General features: G+C 47.7%; 2 protein-coding genes across 7 annotated transcripts in view; one reads left to right on the top strand and one right to left on the bottom strand.

Moving 5' to 3' along the window:
• The window catches only part of elof1 (elongation factor 1), a 135710-nt gene that overhangs the window by 66610 nt on the left and 42822 nt on the right, over positions 1 to 26278 (bottom strand). The window lies entirely within an intron of this gene.
• nfixb (nuclear factor I/Xb) overlaps positions 1 to 26278 on the top strand; it is a 77399-nt gene that overhangs the window by 25539 nt on the left and 25582 nt on the right. For 3 of the 6 annotated variants that reach the window (XM_052049326.1, XM_052049322.1, XM_052049324.1), the window contains one exon: positions 16112 to 16643. In XM_052049326.1, the coding sequence (XP_051905286.1) occupies positions 16112 to 16643 (532 nt within the window). Of the gene's footprint in view, positions 1 to 1194; positions 1231 to 14885; positions 15550 to 16111; positions 16644 to 26278 lie in introns of those variants that run through there. The other 3 variants (XM_052049321.1, XM_052049323.1, XM_052049325.1) reach the window with 2 other exon arrangements.

The raw sequence follows: 26278 nt of genomic DNA, 5'->3' as shown, positions 1-26278 counted from the left end.
TTATCTTATCGTGTGATGTGAAAAGTAAATAAAGAATCCAGAATGGAATTTTTTGAAGAGAGTGAACGATTGCGCTCATCCGTCTGCTGTTCTTAGGAGGAATTTTTAGAAGCTGGACCTTGGTTGTCGTGTTGCCTTCGATGTGTTCCTTCCCGATTTTTTTCCTGTGGTGTCGTTCAACTAACGAACTGTTAACTTCTACTTGAGATGGCAGAATGCGGCGTCTTTGTCGCGCAGGCGAGCTTATGTCTGGTTTCCACTTGAAAATATTCATTCGACACTCACGGTGATGCCAGAAAACGGAAAAGGGGGATTTCGCTTTCCCAACGTTGATTCCCTTTTAACGTGAATTTTATTCGAGCCGCTTCGCCGCCTTGCCTGAGTCAGAGAGTGGGGGGGGGGGGGGAGAGTCTTGGGAGATTGAAAACAGACATGGAAGGATTGCAGTTTGTGTGTTCTGAGGATTATTTTCAATTTTTTCAATATTTTCTCTTGCCCGTATCATGTTATATATTTCAATGGACAATGGCAATATTCACACGCATGTTGTTTCTTTAAAAAAAAAAAAAAAGCGCGATACTGTATTTACTGTGGCCGGATTCAAAACTAACTACGTGTGTTATTCCTTCAGAACCCCCCCCCCCCCCCACACACACACACACTCACCCTCTGAGAATTTCCCTCCAGTACGGTTTGCAGACAGATGAGTGCATTTTGACAATTCAGTTGTTGTTAATAATTAAAGAAAAAAAAAATCGAGCTCAGAAGTCAAGCTGCAGTCGTCGTCATCAACAAATGATTAACACAGATGACTGCTTGCTGGACGCTGGGGGGGGGGCACGTGCTGCTTCGCTGTGGTCTGGGAAATTTAAGTGTGTGTGTGTGTGTAAGATTGCTCCTGACAATCTCCTCCTCTGAGCAACCGCGAACGACACAATGGCCTCCGTCAAGTACTTTTAATGTGATGCTGCCGTTTCTTTTGCCCCCCCCCCCCCCCCGTTGAACGTGTGAACGCCGCCGCACGTCAAAATGGCTGCACGATTTGTTAATGCTTGTCATGCCATGCTGTTTTCACCGCTGCGACATTTTTAACTGATTCCTTCCCTCTGCCCCCCCCCGTCCCCCCTCCCTCTGCCCGCCTGGACGCTGACCCCCCTGCTCTCCTCGCCTCTTAACACCCTCTCGACACTAAAGTATTATCCTACTCACCTTCTAAACAATGCCCTAGTGGTAAGTCCTGTCCCTATTCATTCAACATTCGTTTTTTTTTTTTTTGCTTTTGTTTTAGTTTTTTTAATATTCTATTTTTTTTCTAATGTCTTTTTGTTTTTTTTTGTGTGTGCGTGTATTTGTGTGCCTGCGTGTGCGCGATCATCTCTCGGGACATGCTGACCTGCAGCAGGAATGATGCAAAAGCGCTCACGTTTTGTCCGAATTTGCTTTGGCCAGTCGCTTGTTGCAATTTCGGCTCATCAGAGTCCAAAACGGGGATCAAACCTCACACATGGTCCGTAGGGATGGACTTCATGGCTCTGAAGTCATCTTTTGCTCCTGTGATGCGTACGTAAAATATCGCCGTGGAGCGCCGGTCAATTTTGGAACGATAATAAAGGCAATTGATGAGGATGATTTGTTGGTATTGCATCATACCGGCTCATAATTTGGCAAGACATGATTTCCTTCCTGAAAGGAAAATATTTTTTATAGTCCCGGGTTGTATTGGATGTGCCGGTCTTAAAATTTCCATCGAGGCCTTCTTATTTGAAACGTTGAATTCACATCGGATGATCCATCGCAAATTCATGACTTGGAAGGCCATCCGGCGCGGCTTCTCATTATTTAGCGCGCATGCACTTGAAATATCGACAGTTGACGTTGGAGGGAGAGAGAAGACTGAGATCGCTGTACGGTGCCAGCCTACCGCAAACGCTTGTGTGCCGCTCCAAAAGGAGGCATTAGTATTTTTCTTCCGTCACCGGCAGACGTTATCGCCCCCTTTTTCGAGAGCAATGTTGTCAAAGAAAACGGCAAAACATTATTCCGAGTAGCCAGCCTGAGAAAGCGTCGTTTCCGATCATTTCAAGGAATATAATCCACATGGCGGACTTCACAAAAAGATATTTTCACATGTGTCAAATACCGAGCCAGTTGCCGGTTGGACCTGGAAAAGAAATTAACAGCTCTTGAGTGAATTCAAATTGAGGAAATAAGTCCTTTTTTTCCCGCTTTTTTAAAAATTTCTCAAATGTCAGCGTATTCGCTGCCCGTTTCACGTTCCCGCTCCAAATGCACAAGGTGGTTTTTGTTTCAGGTTTTATGGTCACGTACATACAGAAAACATTTCATGAAATGCACCCCGAACGCCTTGAAAACCGTCTTTGCGGGAAAATAGCCAATTATTAGCCGCTCGCTTGAATTTGACCCGAGTCCTCGTACGCACCAAAAGGTTCGTGCCAGCCACAGCCCGCCCTGGGCCTACGGCAAAGATCGACGCATTTAAAAGCGACTCTTGCCTGTTGACGCTTCAGATGTGGTGCTCGTCGTGTTGCCGTGTATCCCAAACTCGGAACGTTTGTAGAAAATGGATCGTATTATTTGTGGCATTAATGAGCTGTTTATGACTGTGTTATTACCGCAAAGTCATTTTTTTGAGGAGATGGCGGACTCGATTTGGAGAGCATGTCGTGTTGCCGTGTATCCCAAACTCGGAACGTTCGTAGAAAATGGATCGTATTATTTGTGGCATTAATAAGCTGTTTATGACTCTGTTATTACCGCAAAGTCATTTTTCGAGGAGATGGCGGACTCGATTTGGGCAGCATGTCGTGTTGCTGTGTATCCCAAACTCGGAACGTTCGTAGAAAATGGATCGTATTATTTGTGGCATTAATGAGCTGTTTATGACTGTGTTATTACCGCAAAGTCATTTTTTTTGAGGAGATGGCGGACTCGATTTGGGGAGCATGTCGTGTTGCCGTGCATCCCAAAGTCGGAACGTTCGTAGAAAATGGATCGTATTATTTGTGGCAATAATGAGCTGTTTATGACTGCGTTATTACCGCAAAGTCATTTTTTTTGAGGAGATGGCGGACTCGATTTCGGGAGCATGTCGTGTTGCCGTGTATCCCAAACTCGGAACGTTCGTAGAAAATGGATCGTATTATTTGTGGCATTAATGAGCTGTTTATGACTGTGTTATTACAGCAAAGTCATTTTTTTGAGGAGATGGCGGACTCGATTTGGGGAGCATGTCGTTTAAAAAAATAAAAAAATAAATTTATCTCGAGCTGCACACATGGTGAGGCAGAAGAAGCGACTGCGTCTAATTCGGTGTCGGCACAGCTGTCCCGGCGGCCGTGGAGAATGGATTCCTATCGCTATTGCCACGGGAGGCTCCAGCCAAAATGAATGGGAGGAGATCCAGCGTTGTGTGTTTGTGACTGAACGGAGGTAGTCTCGCACCGCCGTGTCTTTGTGTTTGTGTGCGAGAGCGAGAGAGGGAGAGAGATCTTGCACGTGTGTCCCTTCCCCTTTCCTCCTGTCACCTCTGGCTTGGATTAGTTTTTGGCCCAATCCCGGCGCTGCCCACAGGGCCCAGTGAGGTTCTGCGGTCGGTGATATGTTGTGCCGTTGCTATGGCAACACAAACACACATGCGCGAGCGCTAAATGACATAAATGAGCTAGCATATACGAGGCACGACGAAATAGTTGGGTGTACACGATATGGGAAAAGCGAAAACAGGGGGGTGGGGGTGCGGGGGGGGGGGGTTGTCAACTGGCAAAGCCGCCTCCACAAAGCGGCCCTGTACCAGAAAATAGAAATTCTGCGGTGAATATTTGAGCGCTTCGTCATAAAGCGAGCCCCAGCCGCCGCCGCCGCCGCCAGTACAGGATGTTCTTTTCCTCCGATTTTTGAATCATAAATCTAAATAACAAGCGCGGCCGTTCTGTGCGTTTTTTGGAAGCCACGGGGCGACTGAGGACAAGGTGCTGGTGGCGGCGCGCACGTGCTGTTTATGAAGGATGGAATCATCCGTGGTTGTGTGAAAGAGGGGAGGGGGAGCGGGAGGGGGGGGGCTTGGGTACGGGACAACTGCACGTGCTTACATTTCAGTGGGGAAGCCACAAAGCCCCCCCCCCTCACCCCCCTGTCGCCGAGGGCTTCACTTTGCCTTCCTTCCTGTCTTTCTTTCCTTTTTTTTAACCTCTTGTGAGTCAGAAGTGGAAGTCATGTGTCATTCTCTCCAGCTCAATTTATCGTCCCAAGCGAAAGCGAGAGTGTAGTTTGCTCGTGAGTTCCGCAGAAAAGTTTGTCTCGCTGCGAAAGTGAACCCGGAAGCTGGGAGACCACGACGACGCCTCCCAAGCGGCCTTTGACCCCGTGACCGAAGATCATTGAAAAAAAACGGAGACGAAAATTGTAATTGCATTCTCGCATGTTTTTATTTTACGTATTGATTTGGTTTATTGTCAAGACAGTCGTAAATATTTACTAGCGGTCATGATATTTTTTTTTTATCTCCGTTTGTGATCCAGGTCAAAACCATTTTTTATTTCGTTCTAATGCCGCCATTTTGTTTTGTCCTTCGGGGCTAACCGGACTGAGAAAGTCTTTGGCTAAGGCAGATCAACGCTCCAAATTGCAATTTCGTCATTTTTGGGAATCCTTTAACATTTACGAGCCGCACCTATTTGTGTTGACATTTACGGCCCCTCCCCCCCCCCGCCCTCCGGCCCGCAATGTAGACAAAGGTCGGCCTGTGCATTAACGGGCAGCTTTGCCGTATTGGCCCTGTCGCACGTTGACAGAAATAGATGGCAACGTTGTTTCAAATCAATGGCGGCTCATCAAGGTCACTTGAGCCCGGGCAAACGGGGCAGCGTTGTCTGGCCCCGCCCACTCGCCCGCCCGCCTGTCTGTCTGACCTAGATCTCCCCGCAACAGCTAAATATACATCCAGTAGACCCCGACCCCTCCACCACATTACAAAGCGTCCAGATTAGTCGGGATGAAATCTGAGCCGTCCGACCGTCGCCAAAGTCTCTTCAAACCTTGTCGCGCCTCGTCGTCACAAGTCGCCTCCCGCTCTTCCTCCGCAACGACGCCATCGTCTCCCGGTTTACCGTCGAGGTTCGCCATTTGCAGGCTTTAGAAAGTTGGGCGCCGACATTCTAGTTTTGAAGACGCGTCACCGAGTCGGCATTGCGCCGACGTTCAAATGCTTGGCGTGCTACAAATTTGTATTTATATGTAGTATATTTTTTAATATATTTATATATTTATAATGTATAAATATATAAATATATTTAAACATATTTTTAAATTTATATTTTTATATATGTATTTATTATTTAATAAATAAATAAACAATAAATAATATGTATATTTTTAAATTTATATTTTTATATATGTATTGATTATTTAATAAATAAGCAATAAATGATACGTATATTTTTATGTATATAAATTATTTATTGTTTATTTTATATGTATATTTATATATATATATATATAAATTATTTGTTTATTTAATATATATATATATATATATATATATATATATATATATACAGTATATATAAATTATTGTTTATTAAATAATAAACACATATATAAAAATATAAATATTATTTATTGGTTATTTATGAAATAATAAATACATATATAAAAATATAAATTAAAAAAAATATATATATTTTAATTCAGACCATGTCATTATCTTTTGTTGGAATGAGTTTCTTTCCCCTCCCCGAAAGCAGCGACAATGCGGTCGGATGACTTTCTGCGCACCCGGTGAAACCCGCAGAGGCGGTTGCAAATCGTTGTACCTTCGATTTGGGGAAGTCGCGGCAGGATGACATCACGCGTTGAGGCCACACCCATCAAATGTCAAAGCGTTCGTCGTCTTTTCAGCGCTTCTTTGGCTCTCCAAGTCGAAGTTGAGGCTCGCGAAAGAGGCATTGATTGGCTCGCTGATTGCGTTTGGACTTTGCAGAGGCGGGCCTTTGAACGCGCGACGCATGCGCTTTGGTATCACGTGACCTTGACAGCTTTGAGTTGACGTTGGCTCGGCTCTTCAGCATTTGCTTCTCTTCGATCCCGAGCCGCGAGAGCCGAACGCGGCGGACTCTCCGAGGAAAGGCATTTATTGGGTTAATGTACGAAGGGAAAATCTTTTCCTGTCTTGGGGGGCGGGCGGAGGAACGTTGACGCTCGGAGGCTTATGAACCCGCAAGTCAAACAGTAATGAAAACAGTTGTGACCTGATTTGTAGAGCTGGGAAACGAGACGTAAAGGGAAGGCAAAAAAAAAAAGGGGGGGGGCAAAGAATGACGCGCACCACTGTCGCTACACGCACGCTTGCCTTTTGTCTCTTTAGCTTTATTTTTTCACCCTTTTTTTTTTCTTGTCACCTCGGCTCTCGACGAGCTGTCACCCCCCGGGAGCGAAGCGCTCGCGCTGGCTCTTTGGAGCAGGAAGCTGGCATCGGGCCAAGGGTGGAAAATCGATACGGCGTTGCGTAACACCAAAATATCTTCTTTCACCTCAGGTGAACTCGGAGTAGACCCGGCAGCTGCGAGCAAACGCGAGGTCCAAGTGGAACTTTTTGCAGCGTTCAATAACGGCCCGTCCGTGTCTGCGGAACTTTGTTGGGCATTGTTGCTTTTCGGGTTCTCGACCTTTAGCGCTTCAGAAAAGAAAGCCTTGAGGCCCAAAAGAAAAAAAAACTCAGTGGAAACTTGTATCGAGCGAGATCGAAAAGCAAGATTGATCCGATTGATCTCGATCTTGACGCTCGTCGTCGGCCCAGAGAAACTTGCCAGTATTTGGGGCTTTTTGTTTTGTCTTTTTTTGGGCCGTTCGTTGACTGAACGCATTTGGGTTTCCCATCAAAAGAATACTTGGAAGGAGCGATCGGCCGTTCCAATTTTCCGTATTTATCATCGGAGACGCCACTGAGATGAAATAGCCTTTTGTTTCAAAGCCACCGATTTTTTTTTTTTTTTTTTTTTCATGTGAGCAAAAGAATTGGAATGGCTGACTGGCAGGTGCTTTTGACATCAAGAATTCAAACAATAAATGGCATCGAATGCGAACGCTCGGTATCGCCATAATTGATTGTCACACCATTTAAGACAAAAAAAAAATCAATCTTGATAAGCGGGGAGCTTTTTGAGCAAAGCAGTTTTGAAGACGAGAATCGATGGAATGTCAATCAATCAATCAATGCACAAACCGATCAGACCATTTACCGAAAAAAAACAAAAAAACAAACAAAAAATGGAAATCCCGCGACAAATACATCGATTCACTTGGGGGGGGTTCCCAATTCTGAGAATAATATTCCTATTGGACACGCAAACGGTTGGCGGTCCGACGAAGGTCGGGTGACGTCGCCGTCAGTCGCCTCCACCACCACATCTTGAGATAAAATCAGAAAATGGGCTCATTATGGTCATCATGTGGAATAAGTGCAATCATCATCATCATCATCATCATCATCATCATCATCATCATCGTCGTCATCCGCCACCTGCGGATGGACGGTCGTCCGTCGCACGTGCGCATACGTAAGCCGCTCGTCCATTTGGGCTTTGCTCTTGTTTTTCAATGCCCGCACCTGAATATGGAATTTGGAAGGAAGGAAAAGTTGAGAGTCACGCGGGAACCACAAATTGGCCGTATATTGCAGCCAGATTTTGGGAGATTTACGATAAAAGTGAATCGAGGGACGCGTGGGCGGGAATTCAAAGGTGCATGTTTTTTTAATACTTGGAGGAGCTGAAGGCCTTGAGAATGGAGTGGAAAAACTCCGCTAAAAAAAAAAACGACGGCTGTCTTATTTCTATGCTCGGGGAAAAGAGATTGGCGGGAAGAAGGGAGGCGCACTCGTTTCCATAATCAAATTAGACAGGGGGGGGCGCTCTTTATCTCTTTTTGTTTTTGTTTCTTGCCGCACAAGTAGTGTGATTTACTCTCCATCAATCAACATAGGACAAAAAAGAAAAAAAAAGAATAAAATTGCCATATTTTGCCCTCTTTAACAAGAGTGCAGCAACCAGCACCCCCCCCCAAAAAAAACCTCCCTGCCTTTTTGTTTGCGCGTCCCTCGCTCTGCAGAAGCCGTTTGGCATTTTTGGTTGCGAGGGACGTATGTTGCTGGTGGGACTTTGGCCCGCACAATCCCTCCTCTGTTAAAACAATGCGGCGGTTGTCCTCCGTAACCTAATTACTCCCTCCGGGGGGGGAGAAAGGCAACAGCGGCAAATCCCATCGTTAGGCAGCTCTGATCTTGAGCCCCTTCTGCAAGAAAAGGCCCCCATTCAATTCGTGCGCCTCGGCACGCGCTTGATATTTTTTTTCCTTGACGTGCAATTTCACCGGCGCAGATGTTCAAATATGCTCTCGAGCCGAGTCGGATTCTTCTTTGGCCGTCGTCTGTGATTATTGCTGCTGATGTCATCGTGACGTTTCTCAAATTTTTGGGGTAACATTGGAAGACTTGCAGTGAGATGAGTGCAATGAGTGATTAGGCTGGCGGAAATGGCAACAATTCCATTTTCTCTTCATTTATTGTCTTGCTCCATAAAAAAATATATAATAATAATATTTAATATGATTAAAATATTAAATATTATATTATTATTATTTATTATTATTATTATAAAATTATTTATATTTTTATTGTTAAATATTAAATTATATATATATAATTATTAGTATATATAATAATAATATATATATTATAATATATATTTAATAATTTAATAATATAATTATTAAATTATATATATATAATTTAATATTTAACAATATAATAATCTAAATAATTGTATAATAATATTATAATAATAATTAATAATAATGTAATATTTAATATTTTAATATTTAATATTATTTTTTTTTTCATTTCCAAGAAGATTTAGATATTGCCAGCCAGGTACTGCCTGATACCGATATGGTCCAAAACATGCATTGAAATGATTGGTAATAAATAAAAATTTTAAAAAATAATAATTAAAAAAAAAAAGAATGTAAATGTGTTTGCGACGACAGTCTTTATTTCAATTTTCTTGGCCTCTTCCTTTCATTTCATTTCCCAGGGCTCGTGCAGACACACGCAACCACACCTCTGTTAAATATTTGCCCCCCGGTTGGTGTTTTGTATCCCAGCCGAGATGCTTCCCGGGTTGAATGAACGACCGCCCGCCCGGCGCTTTCGGGTCTCCTCCGCTAGAACGGCGACTTCGGAGATGGAGGGGCCGTGCGGCGGAGGCGGCTAGCGCCGACGCGCAGGGTTAGCGAGTGAGAGAGGCATTTGCATAGAGAGCAGGGCAACGTGCCCGGCGGTGGACGAAGCTGGCATCGCGCCTTTCAGACTGGCACAGAGGAAAGACAATAAAAAGAGGGGTGGGGGGCGGGGGTGTGGGGGGTCGTCAATAGTGCCTCCCTTGTTCGGAGAGAGGGAAGGCTCCCTCGTTGCTGGCAGGAGCGCAAGCTAAATCTAAAGCTAAATGGATTGCGTGCGAGATTGTCCCTCTCGATTTGTCTGATTGCAAAAAGCGCTCGACGCTCCGGAGTCTTGATGAGGATCGCAAAATTTTCATTTTCAACCGTTGACGAGTCGCACGGGGGCCTACGGAGAAATGCCGAGCTGAGGACCAGCGCGCGGAGGCGGCCGACTCGAGATCCTCTGAATGCAAGGGCCCATGCAGATATTACGCTCGTCGTAACCGAGTTTGAATTCCATTAATAATCCCGCCCCTACCGCAAACTCATTCCAACCTCGATTTATGCTTTCTGTGGGGTGCCTCGATGCACACTTGAGCAAACACTTCCTCTCGTCATACTTAATAAATCACTTGAAAGTAACCCAAAACGGATTTGATGACTCTTTTGGATGACACCAAATACGAGATTCAGCAAACGGTGGCTTTTAGCGGCTTAAGTAGTCTTAAGTCTTTAAGGGGGGGGGGTCAGGGTCGGGACGAGAAACTGCCGAATGTACAGTTACAAACTTTTAATGAGGAAAAGCATTTCCAACGTTAAAGCTGTACTTAAGAGTGTGGGGGGGCAGAGGGAGGTGGGGGAGGAAAAAAAGCCCAATAGCAAGAGCTAAGCGCTAAGTATCCATCAACGCGATGGAAAAAGAAGGTGTAATGTCTTTTCGCCGCGCTAATAGGGCGTTAATGCTCGCTCGTAAATCAGTCAAACGGCGAGCACCTCCAGAGTGCGGAAAGGTGGAGACAACGCCCCCCCCCCCCCACTCGCTCATTTAAAAGGCTCAAGTGGGCTTTTTCCACACGTCGCACGATAGGCTTGAGTGGCTGCACTCTCCTTCTGAAAGGACGCCGGTGACGTTGGCAAGGGCGCTTCCTTCCGGAGCAAGTTCACACATGAACCCGGGCTTCTATTCCTTTTCTGAAAAATTCCAATTATGCACAAACGCGGCCAATCGTCGCGCGCGTATTCCAAGTGCACTGATGTAGTGAAGCGCGGATGTCAAAACCAAGGCCTGGGGGGGGCAGTCCCGGCCCGCCGTCTCTTTTTACGTGCCCCGGGAAAGCAAATGTTGCGCAATCATTTTGTCACCCCTGTCGTAAAAGCTTCTGATAAATCGAGACGCAAGCTTCTGACACTTAAGCGTTTATTAAAACGTTTGTTTTACTAAAGGGGACATTGGAATAAATAATATGAACGTTCATTCAATCGTTTCTTTGTTGCAGGTCAGCCGCAATGTGTTTAGCGATCGCGCAGCTGCTTTTCAGCGCAGTCGAAAATGAACATCCGCCGACGGCCAAATGCTGCTAAAAGCTGCCTCTGGCTTTGGAACTTTGTCACATGGAACAAGCCACTTTGGCAGGATTTGTATTTGGATCTTTTCGTTCACAGCCAGGAGTACCCCCCCAACCCCCACCCCCTCCCCCTGTTTCACAAGCGTTATATTTAAATGTAAAATGTTAGCAAAACACATCACTTTGCGTAGCGGCGGGGCCGAGAGAGCAGCGGTCTGTCGGCCGGCACGTGTCATTCTTCACAGAAGGAAGAACCCCCCCCCCCCAAAAAAAAACAAACGAAAAAGGCATTTATTGATTTGGTTGATGTTCACTTCATTACGACTGTTAGTCTGGGTTGAAGTCGTACGCGCAAAATGGCACACTGGGCTTGATGGAGACGAAAGTGGGACAAAGTAGGAAATGTGAGATCCGGAGCTTTTGGGCGAGGCTTCTCCGACGGAGCGGAATGCGCCGTGCGCGCTTCTTCCCGCGTCGGTGGTGGGAGCGCGGACCACCCCCGTGGCAAAAGTTAACATGCAGACAACCGCAAATTGCTTGCAGATTTTTCACACGTAGCAAGGTGCGACTTTTCTGAACTCGGATGAGTACGAGAGCCATTCAGGATGGAAATGCCTAACTTGCTTGCCACAGCAACAAAGAGCACGGCTTGTTCTGGACTACTTCCCCCCCACCCCCCCTATTTGAAAATGGAATCACGTGATGACTAACCAGAGTCGTAGTAGTGGTGGTAAAGCCGGCCGTAATACGCAGGACTTGATGCACAAGAAACCAGTTAAAAAAAAAAAAAAGTGAATAGTTTGTGGAAATGTGCACCGGTTGCGCACACGCGACCGGAGCGCTGCGCATCTCCATTCCATCCCGCTCTCCTCTGCCACCTTCTTATTCTCTTTTCACGGTTTGCCGTCAGCTGAGCTCAGGCTAAGGGGATGCCGTGTCATGCTGGGGACACTCAGTTAGGGGGGGGGGGTTAACGGCAGAGCCCTACCAGCGCCACGCGGAGCGAATGAAGGGCCAGGCGTCTGCCGGGCCCTCTGCTCATGCGGGCTGCCTTTTAATTGGTCTAATGAGATGCAGCGCCACCTCAGTGCGGTCAGATGACACAGGATGAGACAAAGCGGGGGGGGCGAGACCTGAAGTGAGGCATTATGGGCTGCGAGATTGATTTTTTTTCTTTTTTTGATCAAATAAAACCAGGATGACGGAGAACATTGCTCTGAATTGATTTGAAAATTCTAAATTGGTTCAATATAATATCAAGGTTAGAATAGAAAAAACACACTTGAGATAAACAGCCCCCCCACCCCCCCAAAAAATGAATTTCTGAAAGCATTTATTTGGGCCTGCTTTAGTATTTGGCACATGTTATTTGTAAACATTTTTGTTGTTGTCGAACAAATGGCATGAAAAACGAGTTTTTTTTTTCAACAATAATATGATACATATTTTGATTACAGACTTTATATGATACTCGTGAAAAATGGAATCATTTGCGGAGGATGTTTCCACATATAGAGAGCTAGGAAATGACCCCAAATCACGACATATTTATTACAGTCATATTTCGCTTTGTCTGGAAAAAAAAAGATTTAGAAAAAAAATTTTGCGAATAATGCAAAACATTGTGCGACAGATTCGAACGATGTAATTCAACGAGAAGGTGACTGCGGTGAAATCTACAAACGCAGTCGGACTTTTTATTTTTTTCTTTCTTCCTCCACAGCGAAAGAGTTAATCCCAAATTTGGCACCCTTGTCTCGGTCAGACGTGCGGCGAATGTCAAATAAAAGAAGAAAAAGAGGTGGGGAAAAAAGAAAAGAAATCACCTCGCGTCTTTGAATGAAATTCGCTTTGAATCCACCAAATATGAATTTTCTGACGAATGTAACGAAATGTGTGTCGGGCGTCACATACGGCGTAGTAATTCATCCGCAGCAAATGCAGAGATCTGTATTTTTATTTGAGTTTGAGACGCGGCGGTTGTGGAAAAGGGGGGGGGGGGTCTTGGCAGCTCTTGGCAAACGCAGCGAAAGTGAAAGCTCGATTCATTGGCATCGCAACGAGCTGACTGACAAGGCTTCCGTGTCGTTGCACAAATTTTGATCGCTTACAAAAACGATGGGTCTCGGAAAAAAAGAGAAAAATCGATGATGAGCTGTCCAAAAAAAAAAATCGGTATTGTGTCCCCGTTCGCATAGATGGTGAATGTTTTTTAAAATTTTTATTTATTTTTTGTGGTGGTCGTGGGCCCGGACTATTTCGACTCATTGTGTGTTAATGAACGCGAGGCAAACCCGGAAGCAAGTCGTGTACGAGATCAAAATAAGCAGTCGCGTTATTTTAGTTAAAAAAAACATCATGGTGGGAAATCACTTTATTTTAATTAAATCTTCAATCCCATTGCGTTTGGCATAGACGGCGAATGTTTTTTTTTTTTAATTTTTTTTTGTGATGGTCGTGGGCCCGGACTATTTCGACTCATTGTGTGTGTGTGTGTGTTAATGAACGCGAGGCAAACCCGGAAGTAAGTCGTGTATGAGATCAAAATAAGCATTCGCGTTATTTTAAAGATAAGATATCCTTTATTCGTCCCACACTGGGGAAATTTAAAAGTTTTTATTTTTAGTTCAAGAAAAAAAAATATGGTGGAAAAATCATTTTATTTTAATTAAATCTTCAATCCCATCGCGTTTGGCCGAATGTCATTCCCAGGTAAAGACATTGACCTCAAGTCACCTTGCATGTGTTCTTTCTATTGGAGCCGATTGAGTGAAGTAAAGGGGGTGGGGGGGGGGGGGAGGCTACATGAAAAACAGGCACGCCGATCTACTGCTCACCCACGGAGCGTTCCGCTTTGTCTTTTTCCATTTTTATTTATTTTTTATTGATTCGATTAGAATTTCAAGATTGATGTTGTGACAACAGTGAGGATTTTTTTTTTTTTGCAAGAGTCGATAGAGTCTACTGAAAATGAATCACAGCGGTTTGAGACATTTTGACATCAACAGGAAACCATTTGTAACATCAGATGTTTTTTTCCCACCCCCCCACCCCATAATTATTGGCTCCAGCAGTCTCTTGACCTTTTTTTTTTTGGTTTTGTTTGTGTGGACATGAAAACATGGCAGCTCTTGAAAGATGAAGCCTATATGTCGTGTGTCATGTGTGTGTGAGAAGGAGTCGCTGTCCGCAGTGCAGGTGCAACCCCGAGTGACTTGCCGGGGGGGGGGGTGGGGGGCGATGAGGCAATATGGCAGCCGGCGCCGCTTTTTCCCCAAATTGTCACGGGACTTTGGAAAGGATGCGCATTATTTTAGGATTCGGAGACGCGGCACATCACACTCTGCTGAGCATTTTTACCTCGTGCGGAAACAGCCGAGGCAATTTTCTTTTTTGCCTCCCTTGTTGCCTTTCTCTCACAAATCTGTGACCGGTTCTGCGTTTTAGCGCCCCCCCCCCCCCCCCCCTACCACCACCACCCGACTGTATCGGTGGCTTGAAATCATTTCGCCGTTCATGCGTATGTGCCTGGTGTGCGCACAGTCAGAGCCAGGGCTCGGCTCGGTTTGTCCCCCCCCCCCCCCCCCCCCCTCTTTGTTTGCTGTGGTAAACCCACGAGCAGCTGCGGGTGGTGCTGGTCTGGAGGGATTCTGAAGCTGCGCGTCCGTCCTCCGTGCCATCCTCTGCCAAGGTGGCATTATGCAAGCCGGGCCGGGGGGAGGGGGGGGGGGGGTTGGGCAATGGCAGCCATACTAAAGATGGAGCCAGGCTGAGGGCTGCGGGGGGGGGTTGGTGAACTTTGTCTCTGTGTCAGAGTGGAACTTGTCGATTTGGCAAATTGCTCGACGTTGGACAAGGCTTGCGTACTCTCTGGCAGCCCCCCCCCCCATCCTCCGCCCCATTGCCACCCTCCCCTCCTTCTCTCCCTCTGTCTCTCTTCCCTCCCTCTTTCAGCTCTGGAAGCAAAGGCATTGGCTGAGCCGCAAGCGTGGCGTTGCCAAATAGGTGGGGCCTTATTGGCGCTTGGCAAAGGCTCAAGCGACGGTCGGGGAAAGAGCGGCGGCGGCGGCGAACAGAGACGGCGAGCGGCAAAACGCAAAGAGAAAGAAAAGGGGGGAAAAAAGAAGCGGCACTCGGCTTTGCCAGCGCTCGTATGCGCTCGTCCAACATTGATTCGACTCTCCCTGCCCCCCCCCCCCCCCTGTGTGTGTATGTGAGTCTTGCACCAGGCCCAGGGATCAGAACAGACACCACTTCCAATGACTTCTTGCCAAGGATTTTTCCCAAGGTTTTTTTTTTTTTTTTTTTTTTGGGAGGGGGGGAGCACCACGGATTGTTGAATTTTTAAGTGCATCATCTCTGCCTTTTTTTTTTTTAATCCCCACGGTGCATTACTGTTAATAATTTTTTTTTTTCTATTTTGCTGGACACTTTTTTTTCATTCTGCGCTTTTTGCCGAATGACCTCCTGGCCAAGTTCCTCTTCCAGTGAAACTTTTTTCCTCTCCTTGATTTTGTTTTTTCTTAAAAAAAAAAAAATCCAAGCCGCTTCTTTGAGTGAGCAGTTTATTCTGCTCATTATTTTTGACATTCCCTTTTTTTTTTTTTTTTTTTTTTTCTCTTGCCGTTAATTGTCCACTCTTTGCCAAAGCAGCACTTGCTTTACATTGGGGAGACCGCAGGAGGGAAAATTTTTTTTTTTTCCCTCCACTTTTAACGCCGTGCCAAATTTACGATGCGAGTGCAAAATGGTAACTACCAGGCCTGTCTGTCTCCTTTTTCGCCGCGTGGTGTCCCGTGACAATTTCCGTCCGCTTTCAGTTAGTTGCGGAAATGCGAGCGCGCTCGGAGGCTCCTTTTGCACGATAGCGGCGACAAGCAAACGCTATGGCTAATCTTTTAGCGGCGCATTTCAACGGTGGTCTCGCGGCGGCAAAACTTGGCGGCGAGCGAGCGCCGCGTGGCCACCCTGGCACGGGAACGCCGTGGCAAGATCTGGCTTTTGTCGCCCAGAGATATGTAGTCAAGGTATTACGGGGCGACGGAATAACGGAGTAAACTGGCACACCGGCTCACATTTTCCCGATTTTGAAGTGACTCGTTTTGTATTTGCGTCTTTGTTTATTTGTGTCAAAGGAGATGCTTCTTTGTTTTTGTTTTTATTTTTTTGCTTATCGTTTTTTTATTTTTGCTTGCAATGAAATGCTCCGCACGCATTTGCACGCTTCCTTGTTGAAATGTCTCACGCGTCGGTTTGTTTTGAAAAGGTCACGTGAGAAACACCCCCTCGACCTCTCTCTTTCCCCCCCCCAGGATGAATTTCATCCCTTCATCGAGGCCCTCCTCCCCCACGTGCGCGCCTTCTCCTACACCTGGTTCAACCTGCAGGCCCGCAAGCGCAAGTACTTCAAGAAGCACGAGAAGAGGATGACCAAGGACGAGGAGCGCGCGGTGAAGGACGAGCTGCTGGGAGAGAAGCCCGAGATCAAGCAGAAGTGGGCCTCGCGCCTGCTGGCCAAACTCCGCAAGGACATCCGGCCCGAGTTCCGCGAGGACTTTGTGCTCACCATCACCGGGAAGAAGGCGCCGTGCTGCGTGCTGTCCAATCCCGACCAGAAAGGAAAGATCCGCCGCATCGACTGCCTGCGCCAGGCCGACAAGGTGTGGCGCCTGGACCTGGTCATGGTGATCCTGTTCAAGGGCAGCCCGCTGGAGAGCACCGACGGCGAGCGGCTGGTCAAGTCGCCCCAGTGCTCCAACCACGGCTTGTGCGTCCAGCCGCACCACATCGGAGTGACCGTCAAAGAGCTGGACCTCTACCTGGCCTACTTTGTACACACGCCAGGTACGTGCCGCCGCCGGTCGCTTTGCCCGTAGAAACAAAATCTCAGTCGCATACCTGAGCTTGCCGCGCGTTTCCACCTCAGAAGAGATTCCGGGACATGAACGGCGAGGATTAAAAGCGCCGTTTACCAAGGGGGATGCGTTTGCGTTCACTACATTTGTCGGAGTGTTTGCGCGCAAATTTGTCTAAATCCAAACGTGCTGCTGCGTTCGCCGGCGCCATCTGTAAACATGAGCATCTGCAGACCCGTTTATCTGCCGTGCGCGTGGCTGAATTGCTGCGCCCGCGCTTCACCGGGACGGGGCTCTGTAATCCGTGGGACTGCTTTGATGAGATTGCTCCGTGCGCCGTGCGTGGCTTCTTTATTTTTTTTTTCATTTATTTATTTTGTGTGGGTGTGTGTGTGTGTGTGGGGGGGGAGGGTGGGGGGGGGCTAGAGAACCCCGTGACAGCTGGCTCCATCCCAGGTAGTTTCACAGACGGGGAGAGTCCGCCTGTCTGCATCCTCGGACTGAATGAAGCCAGCTCAGCTTTCTTTTCCTCTATCAGCCAACACACACACACACACACACACACACACACACAGAATTTAGAGGGTGTCAAAGTGAGGACCGGCCAAAATGTCCTCACTTCGTCAAAATGTCCTCACTCTGTTGGTTAAAAACTCACGCCGGTCCTCACAATGTCATATGTACTAGAACACACACACACACACCAGACTCTGACATTGATCGTTGCATTTCGATCGCGCAAGCAAGTTGAGACTTGATTTTGTCGCTGAGGCTTCACTTTGGTGTTCGAGTGAGCAGGTTGGAGTTGATTCAGGGGGGGAGGAATCTGCAGCGATTGCACCGTGAGAAAATGAATCGACGGGATGCGATTTAGTCGTCGATGTTGCCGCTGAACTCGTGCGACGAATAATTAGCTGATCCAAAAATCATGAATGTAGAAATTGGTGAAAATGTAAGGATTGCTCGTACACCCCCCCCCACCTCCCCACATCTAAAAAAGGCGAAAATCTTGCTAAATAAATGAAAAAGCAATATCTGGCTAAACCAAAATCAAAACTATCGTGAGCGATATCTTGCAAGAAATCGATTGTGCTCCCTTTACGGATGCTCGTTCAAATAAATGCCGTCGGACTCGATCGCGCATTGCAGCAAATCTGCATCGATGCGCATGTTTGGTCCCCTATTTCAAACATTTGTGCAAATTGTATCCAGCGCCGAGCGCTCTCTATTTACTGGGCCTTCCTTCCTTCTTCTTGGCAGGGAGGTGCGGCCTTCCCCCTGTGAGCGAGAGCCCCCCCCCCCCATGCCAGGCTCTTTTCAGCCCAATGTGTAACACGGCTTGAGTTTGCCGGGGCCCCCGCGGGCGGCGCCTCTTCCCGCGGCTCGGATTAGCTCCCGGCGCGGCCCGCTGCCCCTCCGAGTTAAAAAAAAAAGCCCTTTTTTCTTTAGCCGTATGCCAGAATGCGGCCGCCGCTCGCGTGCGCCGCAATAGAGTTGATCTCGTGTCAGCGTGAAATGTACTTGCTAGCTATCTCGTTGGATAAAGAGCTCGGCGCTTTTTTTTTTTTTTTTTCAAAAGAACTATTTTGCCCTGCCCTTGTTTTGAGCGAGCCGCAACGTGTCGGCATCCTCTCCCGACCTGCTTTTCCACATCATCAACTGCCACTTTTGTTTGATTTTTGTGCCGCGCGGTGACGGAAGCATCCGCCCCGTCCCCCCACCCCCCCCAGCGCATGCCGAAAGTGTTTGGGCACTCTTGTCCTTACTGATGTCACTGTCGCCAGCTGCAGGGGAGGGCTCTGCTTTCAAGTGGGATGATTGACAGGACGGCAGATGCTCCCTCGGCCGCTTCTTCTTTTTTGTTGTCGTTGTTGTTGTTGCAAATGTCAAGACACCCGCTCTCCAAGCTAGGACGTTACACCCCGCGTGACGGGACACGTGAAAGTAGCTTCTTCAGCATTTGGATTGGCACTGGCACGCCGCAGCTGCAACCTTAGACCAGCAAAGAGGCTCCTCCGCTAATGATTTCTTTTCTTCGGATTTATTTTGCATCTGAAGGCGATTAAAAAAAAAAAAAAGAGAGAGAATAGTTCTGCCATGTGTGAAGCGTAGGACATGAGGAGGGGGCGGAGCTTGGGGAGGCAGGCGGAGCTTTTTCTTTGAAAGCCGTGATGGAAAACCAACGTTTGGCTCAACGTTCGGACTCCGCTTCCATCCGGGGGCTCGGATCAGGTCGTGTTCTCCCCGCAAAAAAATATTCTGTATTTGTCATTCTTACTCATCCGCAGAGTTGCGGCACTAGTCATGTTTCGAGTCTGTAGGAAATGATCAGGGAGGGGGGGGAGATAAAATCATTCTCAGCGGTATGATTCGTATAGAGCATTTTTTTTGTGTGTGTGTGTGTGTGGGGGGGCAGAGTTGTGCTCCAATATTCAGTCCCGATGTGTGTGTGTGTGGGGGGGGGGGGGCATGGCTCGTCAGGCACCATGCCAGGTTGTAGAGGAAGGATGACAGGAAAGAGTGGCATGCGCGTTGGATGAGGAGGCTGTGCTCAACACATTCTTGCGTCCACCCCCCGAATAAATCTTTTGGGGAAAAAAGGGGGGCTCGCTCCGCAATCTTTTAGAAACAAAGGTCAAGTTTTTGTTTCACAAGTCGAAAAACCCGCCCTAGCAGAAAGTGATTATTGGACTCCCTTTATTTCCTCATTTCACTGTACAGTAGTTTCTAATTGTTTTTATAATTAAAGTTAATGAATACATTCGATGCTTATGCACATTTTAAGCAATTTGGAGCCACCAATCTGCAGTGCCCCCCCTTTTTAATTTTTTCTCCCCCAACTCAGTCACCAAATGGTCGCTCAATTTATTTATCGCATTAATAAGCAGGGTGAACGCAAATTGTCTCGTGTTCGTTTTGCCGCATTTCTTTCAGCGGTCTGAATTTCCAAGCAACAGAACAGCGGCAAAATGTTTCGCTTTGTTTTCCGTCGCTTGGGAATCGGCATGATTCGTCTTTTTCGCCTTTTCTGTCCGAGCGCCAGGCCTGGAATGCGTCTGTCCGCTCAAAACGTACGTCTGCCCCGCGCCGGAGGGCCGAGAGGGCAAACGAGGCGGGGATGGCCGGCGAGTAGAAAGCGGGGCCGGGTCCGGGGTCGGGGTCGGGGCCGGGGTCGGGCGCCCTTTCGCAGCAGCTGCGTTGTGATGGGGGCTCCCTCTCTCCTTGTTCTCCCGCTCCGCTGGAGCAGAGCGTTGATGAGACAGCCCGGGATTTTGGCTCCGGCTCTTCTGCCTCCAGAAAACGGAGCCATCACATTAACTGGTGCGGGTCCACCAATGAATTTGAATTATTATTATTAGCATATTTTTATTTATTTATTCTCCAAATTTTAAATCCAGGGAAATGTCGTTTCTTCCATCTTAACGGCCATAAAACGTCCATCATTGGATTTAGGACGACGCCGAGCGCAAACGGTCGGGTCAAAAAGAAAAGCTCGGCATAGAGCCGGTGCGGAACGCCGCGCTGAAAACAAAAGGGAGAGGGAGGGCAGATACTCAGGCTATCGTGGCGCCGCTTGGCAGCGTTTGGCACCCAAACGCCGCCGTTCCATTTAAAAGATGCCAGATTTTCAAACCCGCACGCGCTCTCTGCCAACTTTCTGATCCTTTCTTTTCCTTTCTTTCTTTCTTTCTCTTGCCTTCCCTCTCATTTCATCAGTTCTCCCCGCCGTCGCCTTGTTTACGTTTCGCACCTTTCCCCCTCTGCGCAATGCCGTGCATGAAATTTGAGCGACTGGACGTTGGAACAAATATTTTATTCAGGTTTTGTGCAAAAAAAAAAAAAAAAATCACCCCACCCCCATTCAAGCACACTGCAATGCTTCTGCTTTATATTAAGGTCCAAAACAAAATGGAGGTTCAAGCATTGATTGACAGGACTGGGAAAAAAAAAATCCCAAAGTGAAAAAAGAACATTGCATTCAAATGATGAATTTGTGTGTGTGTGTGTGTGTGTGTGTGTGTGTGTGTAAAAGCGGTGGTTTCCGACTCGTATTGGCTGCGTTTCATCGTCTCAATCACAAAGCCTGACGAAAAGAACAGAAGACAATGTCCTCCCGTCAATTACAGTGATCCGGCGTGCCCCTAAACCGAAGACACGGCACAGCGATGTATTCAAAGACGTAAACGGCTAAATGAAAACAAAAGTTTCCCCCCCCCCCCCAAGCCTAAAAAATGCAAAAAAAAGAGAAAAATGCGGAGAGTCAAAGGCGGGATTTCAACTTAACCCTGGCGAACCCACAGGGTCAAATTTGGCCCCTATAAATTCTGCTACTCAGATGCTACACTTAAATCCTAAAGGGTCAAATTTGGGCCCGAATTCTAAATGACGATTAATAATAATAATAATAATAATAATAATACATTTTATTTGTGGGCGCCTTTCTAGAAACTCAAGGACACCTTACAACAACCAATTAAAATCACGAGTACAATGTTAAAAACAACATCAAATAAGATTTTAAAAAAACAACAAAAATATTAACCTAATAATAATTAATAACCCTATTAAGTAATATTTTGGAAAACAAATATTTTGGTTTTCAGGGAACATACAGCAGTCACTTAATATCTAATTCATCATTTTCCAAAGAAGAAAAAAGCTTCTTGGGCTCTCCTGGATTAAACAAGATACGCGATTGAAGTCAAGGAACATATCGACATTTTGTTCCCCCCCTTTAATAATAATAATAATAATAATAATAATGAGGACTGAGGAACAGAACACATCGGGTATTTGTAAATTCACAGATTTGGTGTCATTAATATACAGTACAGATTTTATTTTTTACTGGCCCTGTAATACGTGTATATACAGTATATATACAGTATATATATATATATATATATATATATATATATGTATATGTATATATATATACACACACATTTTCCCAGTTTCTTTTGTTTTCTAAACGTTTCCTCGTGTGACTGCAAAATAGGCCGGACAGGTGCCCGCCGGAGTCCCAAGAACTGAAGAATCGCGCCTTATTATGGGAGCGCCAATCATTTAGGGGGTGGGGGTGAGGGTGGGGGCAGAGACTTTGGAACCATGCGAACAAGATGGCAGTGAGTGATGGGCGAACGCGCTAAATGCCGTCCGGCTTTTGGCGAGGAGGCTGAATTACTCCATAACGATCAGAAAATTAGAGCCATTCTTCGGGGAGAGTAAACAGGCCTCTCCAAGTGTGAAAGGCCCCCTTTCAGCCGGACCAGGAGCCGGGACTCCTTTCTTCTTTTCACGGATCCACCCATGGCCTCGAGAGCCCGGCTTTTGTTTGCTGAAATAACAGAGCCAATATATGGGCTGGCGCGGGCGGGGGCTCTCGTCCCGGCGCCGATCGCAGTATGCAATAAAGGGCCCGCACTGTAAAGTATACCGGAAAAAGTCCCCGTCGGAGTTTTCAGTTTTTTTCGGTGGCCCGCCCTTGTTCGCGTTTTAATCGGACGTGCCCACTTATGGTTTTGTGATGCGTTTAATGAGCCCAGAAGAAATCGGCCGAAATCTCATCGGCGTTCCCCAGCCGCTCCCTTTCAAGGCCCAAAGAGATTCCGCTTTGAGAGCCGAGGTCGCGGCTTTCACAGCCGACGTATTCATCTTTGCCGTCGCAGATGAATTAGCGTTTGTCGTCACGGGGGCGGCCCCCCCGCGTCCATCCTCCGCGGTAGCCGCGCGCAACCCCGGCGGGGTCGGCGGCGTGTGAAGTGACGTCTTTGAGGCGCGCCAACAACAAACACTTGACATCAGAGCCCGTGACGGTTCTCTGCGGGACGCCCCTCGCTCACCCGCCACCTGAACCCACTTTGCAGCTGATGCCTCCGAATAAGACGGAGAAAATCGCCCATTCGCAAGCGCCCGGGTCATGAATCGAGTGCAAATCATTCGAGACGTTCGAAATATATCAAATGAAAATCCCGATCGGCTCAATGAGGGAGAAATTGAATTTTTGTTTTTCGTGCCGCTGATGTTCCGCTATTAGCCGTTTGTAGCGCGGTCCCTACTCGTTTTTGCCTGAAAGCGAGTTCACTCGCTTGACCATTTCAATGGCTGCTTTTGGCCCCCAGATCTGGAAGACCCCCCCCCCCCCCACTGCATTTTTTCTCCAGACTTTGCTCTTTTTACCGCCTTGGAAAAATTCCCTCCGTCTTTTGATAGAGCGCAAGATTGTTTTAGGCCCGCCGTTCAAAAACGGTTGAGAACGGCCATTTTGCCCGCAGTCGAAAGCTACGTAGCTAGCGGCTAGGCGGCTAGCTACGTAGCTGGCAACCGCACCGCCTTCAATTTTTGTCCGCGCTCGACCGACAAGTGGATGAAAATAGTCATAGGCTCCTCTGTGATATTTTTCACAGCGTTTTTAGCTTTTGTCGGCCAACCCACACGACTTAAAAACTCAAGATCCGATCTTTTGGGTTCTGTGCGGCCGCAAAAGCCCAAAACTAGCATGCTGAGTGTTGCTTTGTCACATGGAAAAGGCGCTTGACGTAGAATCGCGAATCGTCTCGCTTGGCCAGCCGAAACTCCGACAGAACAGCGCAAATGCTGGCGTGTGCTCGCAAAGTCTGTTTATGAAAAAAACCCTTTGATGTGGTCGGCGGGTGGCATGGCCTGGTTTTAGGACCACTTTCGTTCTCTGTGACTACAACAGTCCCTTCTTCGCTCCTCTTTTATTCGTCTTCACCGAGTACGCGGGACGGAGCGAAGAATATGTCGACCTTTAAAAAGTGCCGGTGGAAGCGGCCTCCGTTTTAGGGCTGATCATTTAAGACCCCCCCCCCCCCACCCCCCCCGAGTTTGGAAAAGGTGCGGAAGGAGATAAATGCCGCAACAGTCCGCGCGCTCATTAAAAAAAGGTGTTTGGGTTCTTTGGCCTCGCGGCGCTGTCGGATAAACGAAGCGCCTGCGGGCGGCGACAGGTAAATCCTGTTCGGATCAGGCCCGAGGCTGGTTTCTTATTTTGGGTCTGAGCGGCCCCCCCCCTCTCTGGGCTAACCTAAATCAAGCCTCCATCTCCTCCAGATTCCCTCCGTATTTTTCATTTTGGCGCTCGCGTGCAAAAACTCGTCGGCGCTTTGCTTTCTTGCCGCCGTTATCTCGCGGCGCAGCCCGTAAGGTCAATAAAATTGACGAATGTGACACAGAAGGGCAAGGTGACACCGACACTGACACACCGACAAGCGACGCACTTTGGCCCGAGAGTTTTCTTTTTTTTTTTTTTGGAATGGAACCGAAATTGCAAATGTCAGGGAGCCTTCGCAATCTCACGAAGCGGCAACAGATAATTGAGCGGGCGGCATATCTCATCCGAAATGAGCGCCTGAAGGATTTTCACCTTGCGCGAGCGTTTTGAGTCTTTGGCTTTCGTGTGTTGGTGGCCATGTTGGTGGCTTTCCTATTATTATTATTATTTTTTTTTTTTTGGTGAGTCCTCATGGAGGGATGTTATTTTGACAAATTTTGAACGAGCGAAAAGAGTTTTGCTCTGGAGCAGATGATTGTAAAGTGATCCTGAAGTGTATTTCAAAAATGAGAACAATGTGTACTATTAGCGTCGTCGCGGCTTGGATTGATTTTCAACGGCGGAGCTTCAGCGTATAGCGCGAAAGGCTTCTTATATTCACACTGACTCATTGTTCTTGCATTATTTTCATTTTTCTTATTTTATTTATTTTTTTGTTTCACAACATTTATTTAGAAAGCAATTGGTATTGCGCCGTTGTCTCGCAATCCATCTGTTCTCCTGCTGTGAGTGTAACTTACAGTAGCGTGGAGGGGTCGCCTGAGGTCAGGGAACAAAAATCACAAGGACATGCGGAATGGCTGAAAATTGGCCAGTACAAACAGGGGCAGGCCCGCCCCGGCTCTCCATCTGCGCGCGGCTCGCTAACCGCCGGCGAGCCCACCAATCAGTCGATTGCTTTGCTTTTTAAACGCGACTTGCAGCCCCGAAAGGGGGCGGAGCAACAAATTCAACTTCATGATGGTCTTGGCCGCTGGAGCGCAAGCGAGCCGCGCGTCCGTACCGAGCGACTCGACCGCGCATGGCGAGTTCACGTTTTCAGTTGGAGTTCTGCGCTTCCCGTTGTGTATAATGGAGCTATTATCGGGCTTAGCGAGCGAGGGGGGGGGGGGCAATTTCTGAGGCTCGCTTTCTCTCCTTGGCACACATCCATACCAATGGAAAGCATTTGGGTCGAGCCGCCCCCCCCCCCCCCCCAAATCCACAGAAAATGAAGGGAGCACTTTGGGTTTCTATCTAGAAGCTGCAGATTAAAAAAAAAAGTGTGGGGGGGGCGGGGGGGGGGTGATGTGAGGGCAAAATGAGAAAACAAACGCAGCAATGTTGAATTGCGGGTAAGGACGGCTGAAGCTTGACCGGCTTTGGCCTGCATAGTGTAGTGAGGGGGCTGGAGCTGGGGGGGGGGGGGGGGGCAAAAAAACACGCAAGGCAGTTCCATAGAAAGGAGAACACCTTTCAAAACATAAAACTGCCGAGTTCAGTATGGTCTTTGCAAATGTTCCACGTATCCTCGCTGTTATTGGCAATAATAAAAGGGGGGGGGCGAGGGGGGGCGGAGAGCTGCGGTTAGACTGAAGGGAGCAAAAGAGCGAACCAAAGGAGAGATCTCTCCTCACATTTGCTATCAATTTAGGGCACAGAAAATAAGCACCAGGTTTCACTGGAACCGTGCGGAACACCAGGAATGTTTTTCTGTATCACATTTTCGGGGGGGGTGGGGGGGGGTCGGGAGGGGAATTGGAGGAGAGTGAGAGAAAAGAGTCCTCTATGGTGGGGAAAGTAATGACAAAAATTGAGACAAGGCAAAGTTAGGGGTGGGGGCTCGGGGGGTGGGGGGTCCAGATGTGAAGCTGTCAAACCGGGTAATGTGCAATTTTTGGGGGGCCGAGGGGGGGGACCCACTTGACTTGGAAGGACGGATGCTCACCAAGGCTCATTCTGAGAAGTTGTCTTTGGCAAACGACACGTTGGTGCCAAAGCCCCACGGCCGCCGTTTGCGACCCGAGACTCCCTCAGGGCTCGGCGAGGCGCAGCGGATGAGGAAAGGGAGAAATCGATACTTGAGCTGCGACATTCCTCGACACCCCCCCCCCCCCCCCCCCCCCCCATACGGACGACTGGAACCGCAGCGCCCGAGCTTTGCCCCCATGACCTCACCAAATGTCTCAAAGTCCGGCATTAGCTAAACAAGCCAAACAAACGGCCGCCGAGCGAGCGCTTTGCGTACGTGAGCTTGAGGGACTCCAGTTGAGCGGTTGACCCTGCGGCAAATCCACCCCCCCACCCCCCCAAATTCCTCCCACCAACCCAGAGTTCCTCTTCTGCTGATGGAACCCGTCGAAAAGGACGAGAAACAAGGAAAGAGTTGAAAGAGCGAGCAAGCGAGAGTGGAGAAAGTGGGGGGGTGCGGGGGGGGCGGGAGACAGACCAGATGTGTCTTTTGTTTAGATTGAAACGGAGCGGAAAGGAGGGCTGGAGGAGTTGAGGAGGCAAAAGAGAGACGAAAACCAAGTGGGAGTGCAATTTTTTTTTCTTTTTTTTATTGGGGG

Source organism: Hippocampus zosterae, chromosome 17 (genome assembly GCF_025434085.1).
Source record: "Hippocampus zosterae strain Florida chromosome 17, ASM2543408v3, whole genome shotgun sequence".
Classification (NCBI taxonomy): Eukaryota; Metazoa; Chordata; class Actinopteri; order Syngnathiformes; family Syngnathidae; genus Hippocampus; species Hippocampus zosterae.
The sequence above is the reverse complement of the archived record's forward strand: the minus strand, read 5'-3'. Positions and strand labels throughout refer to the sequence as shown.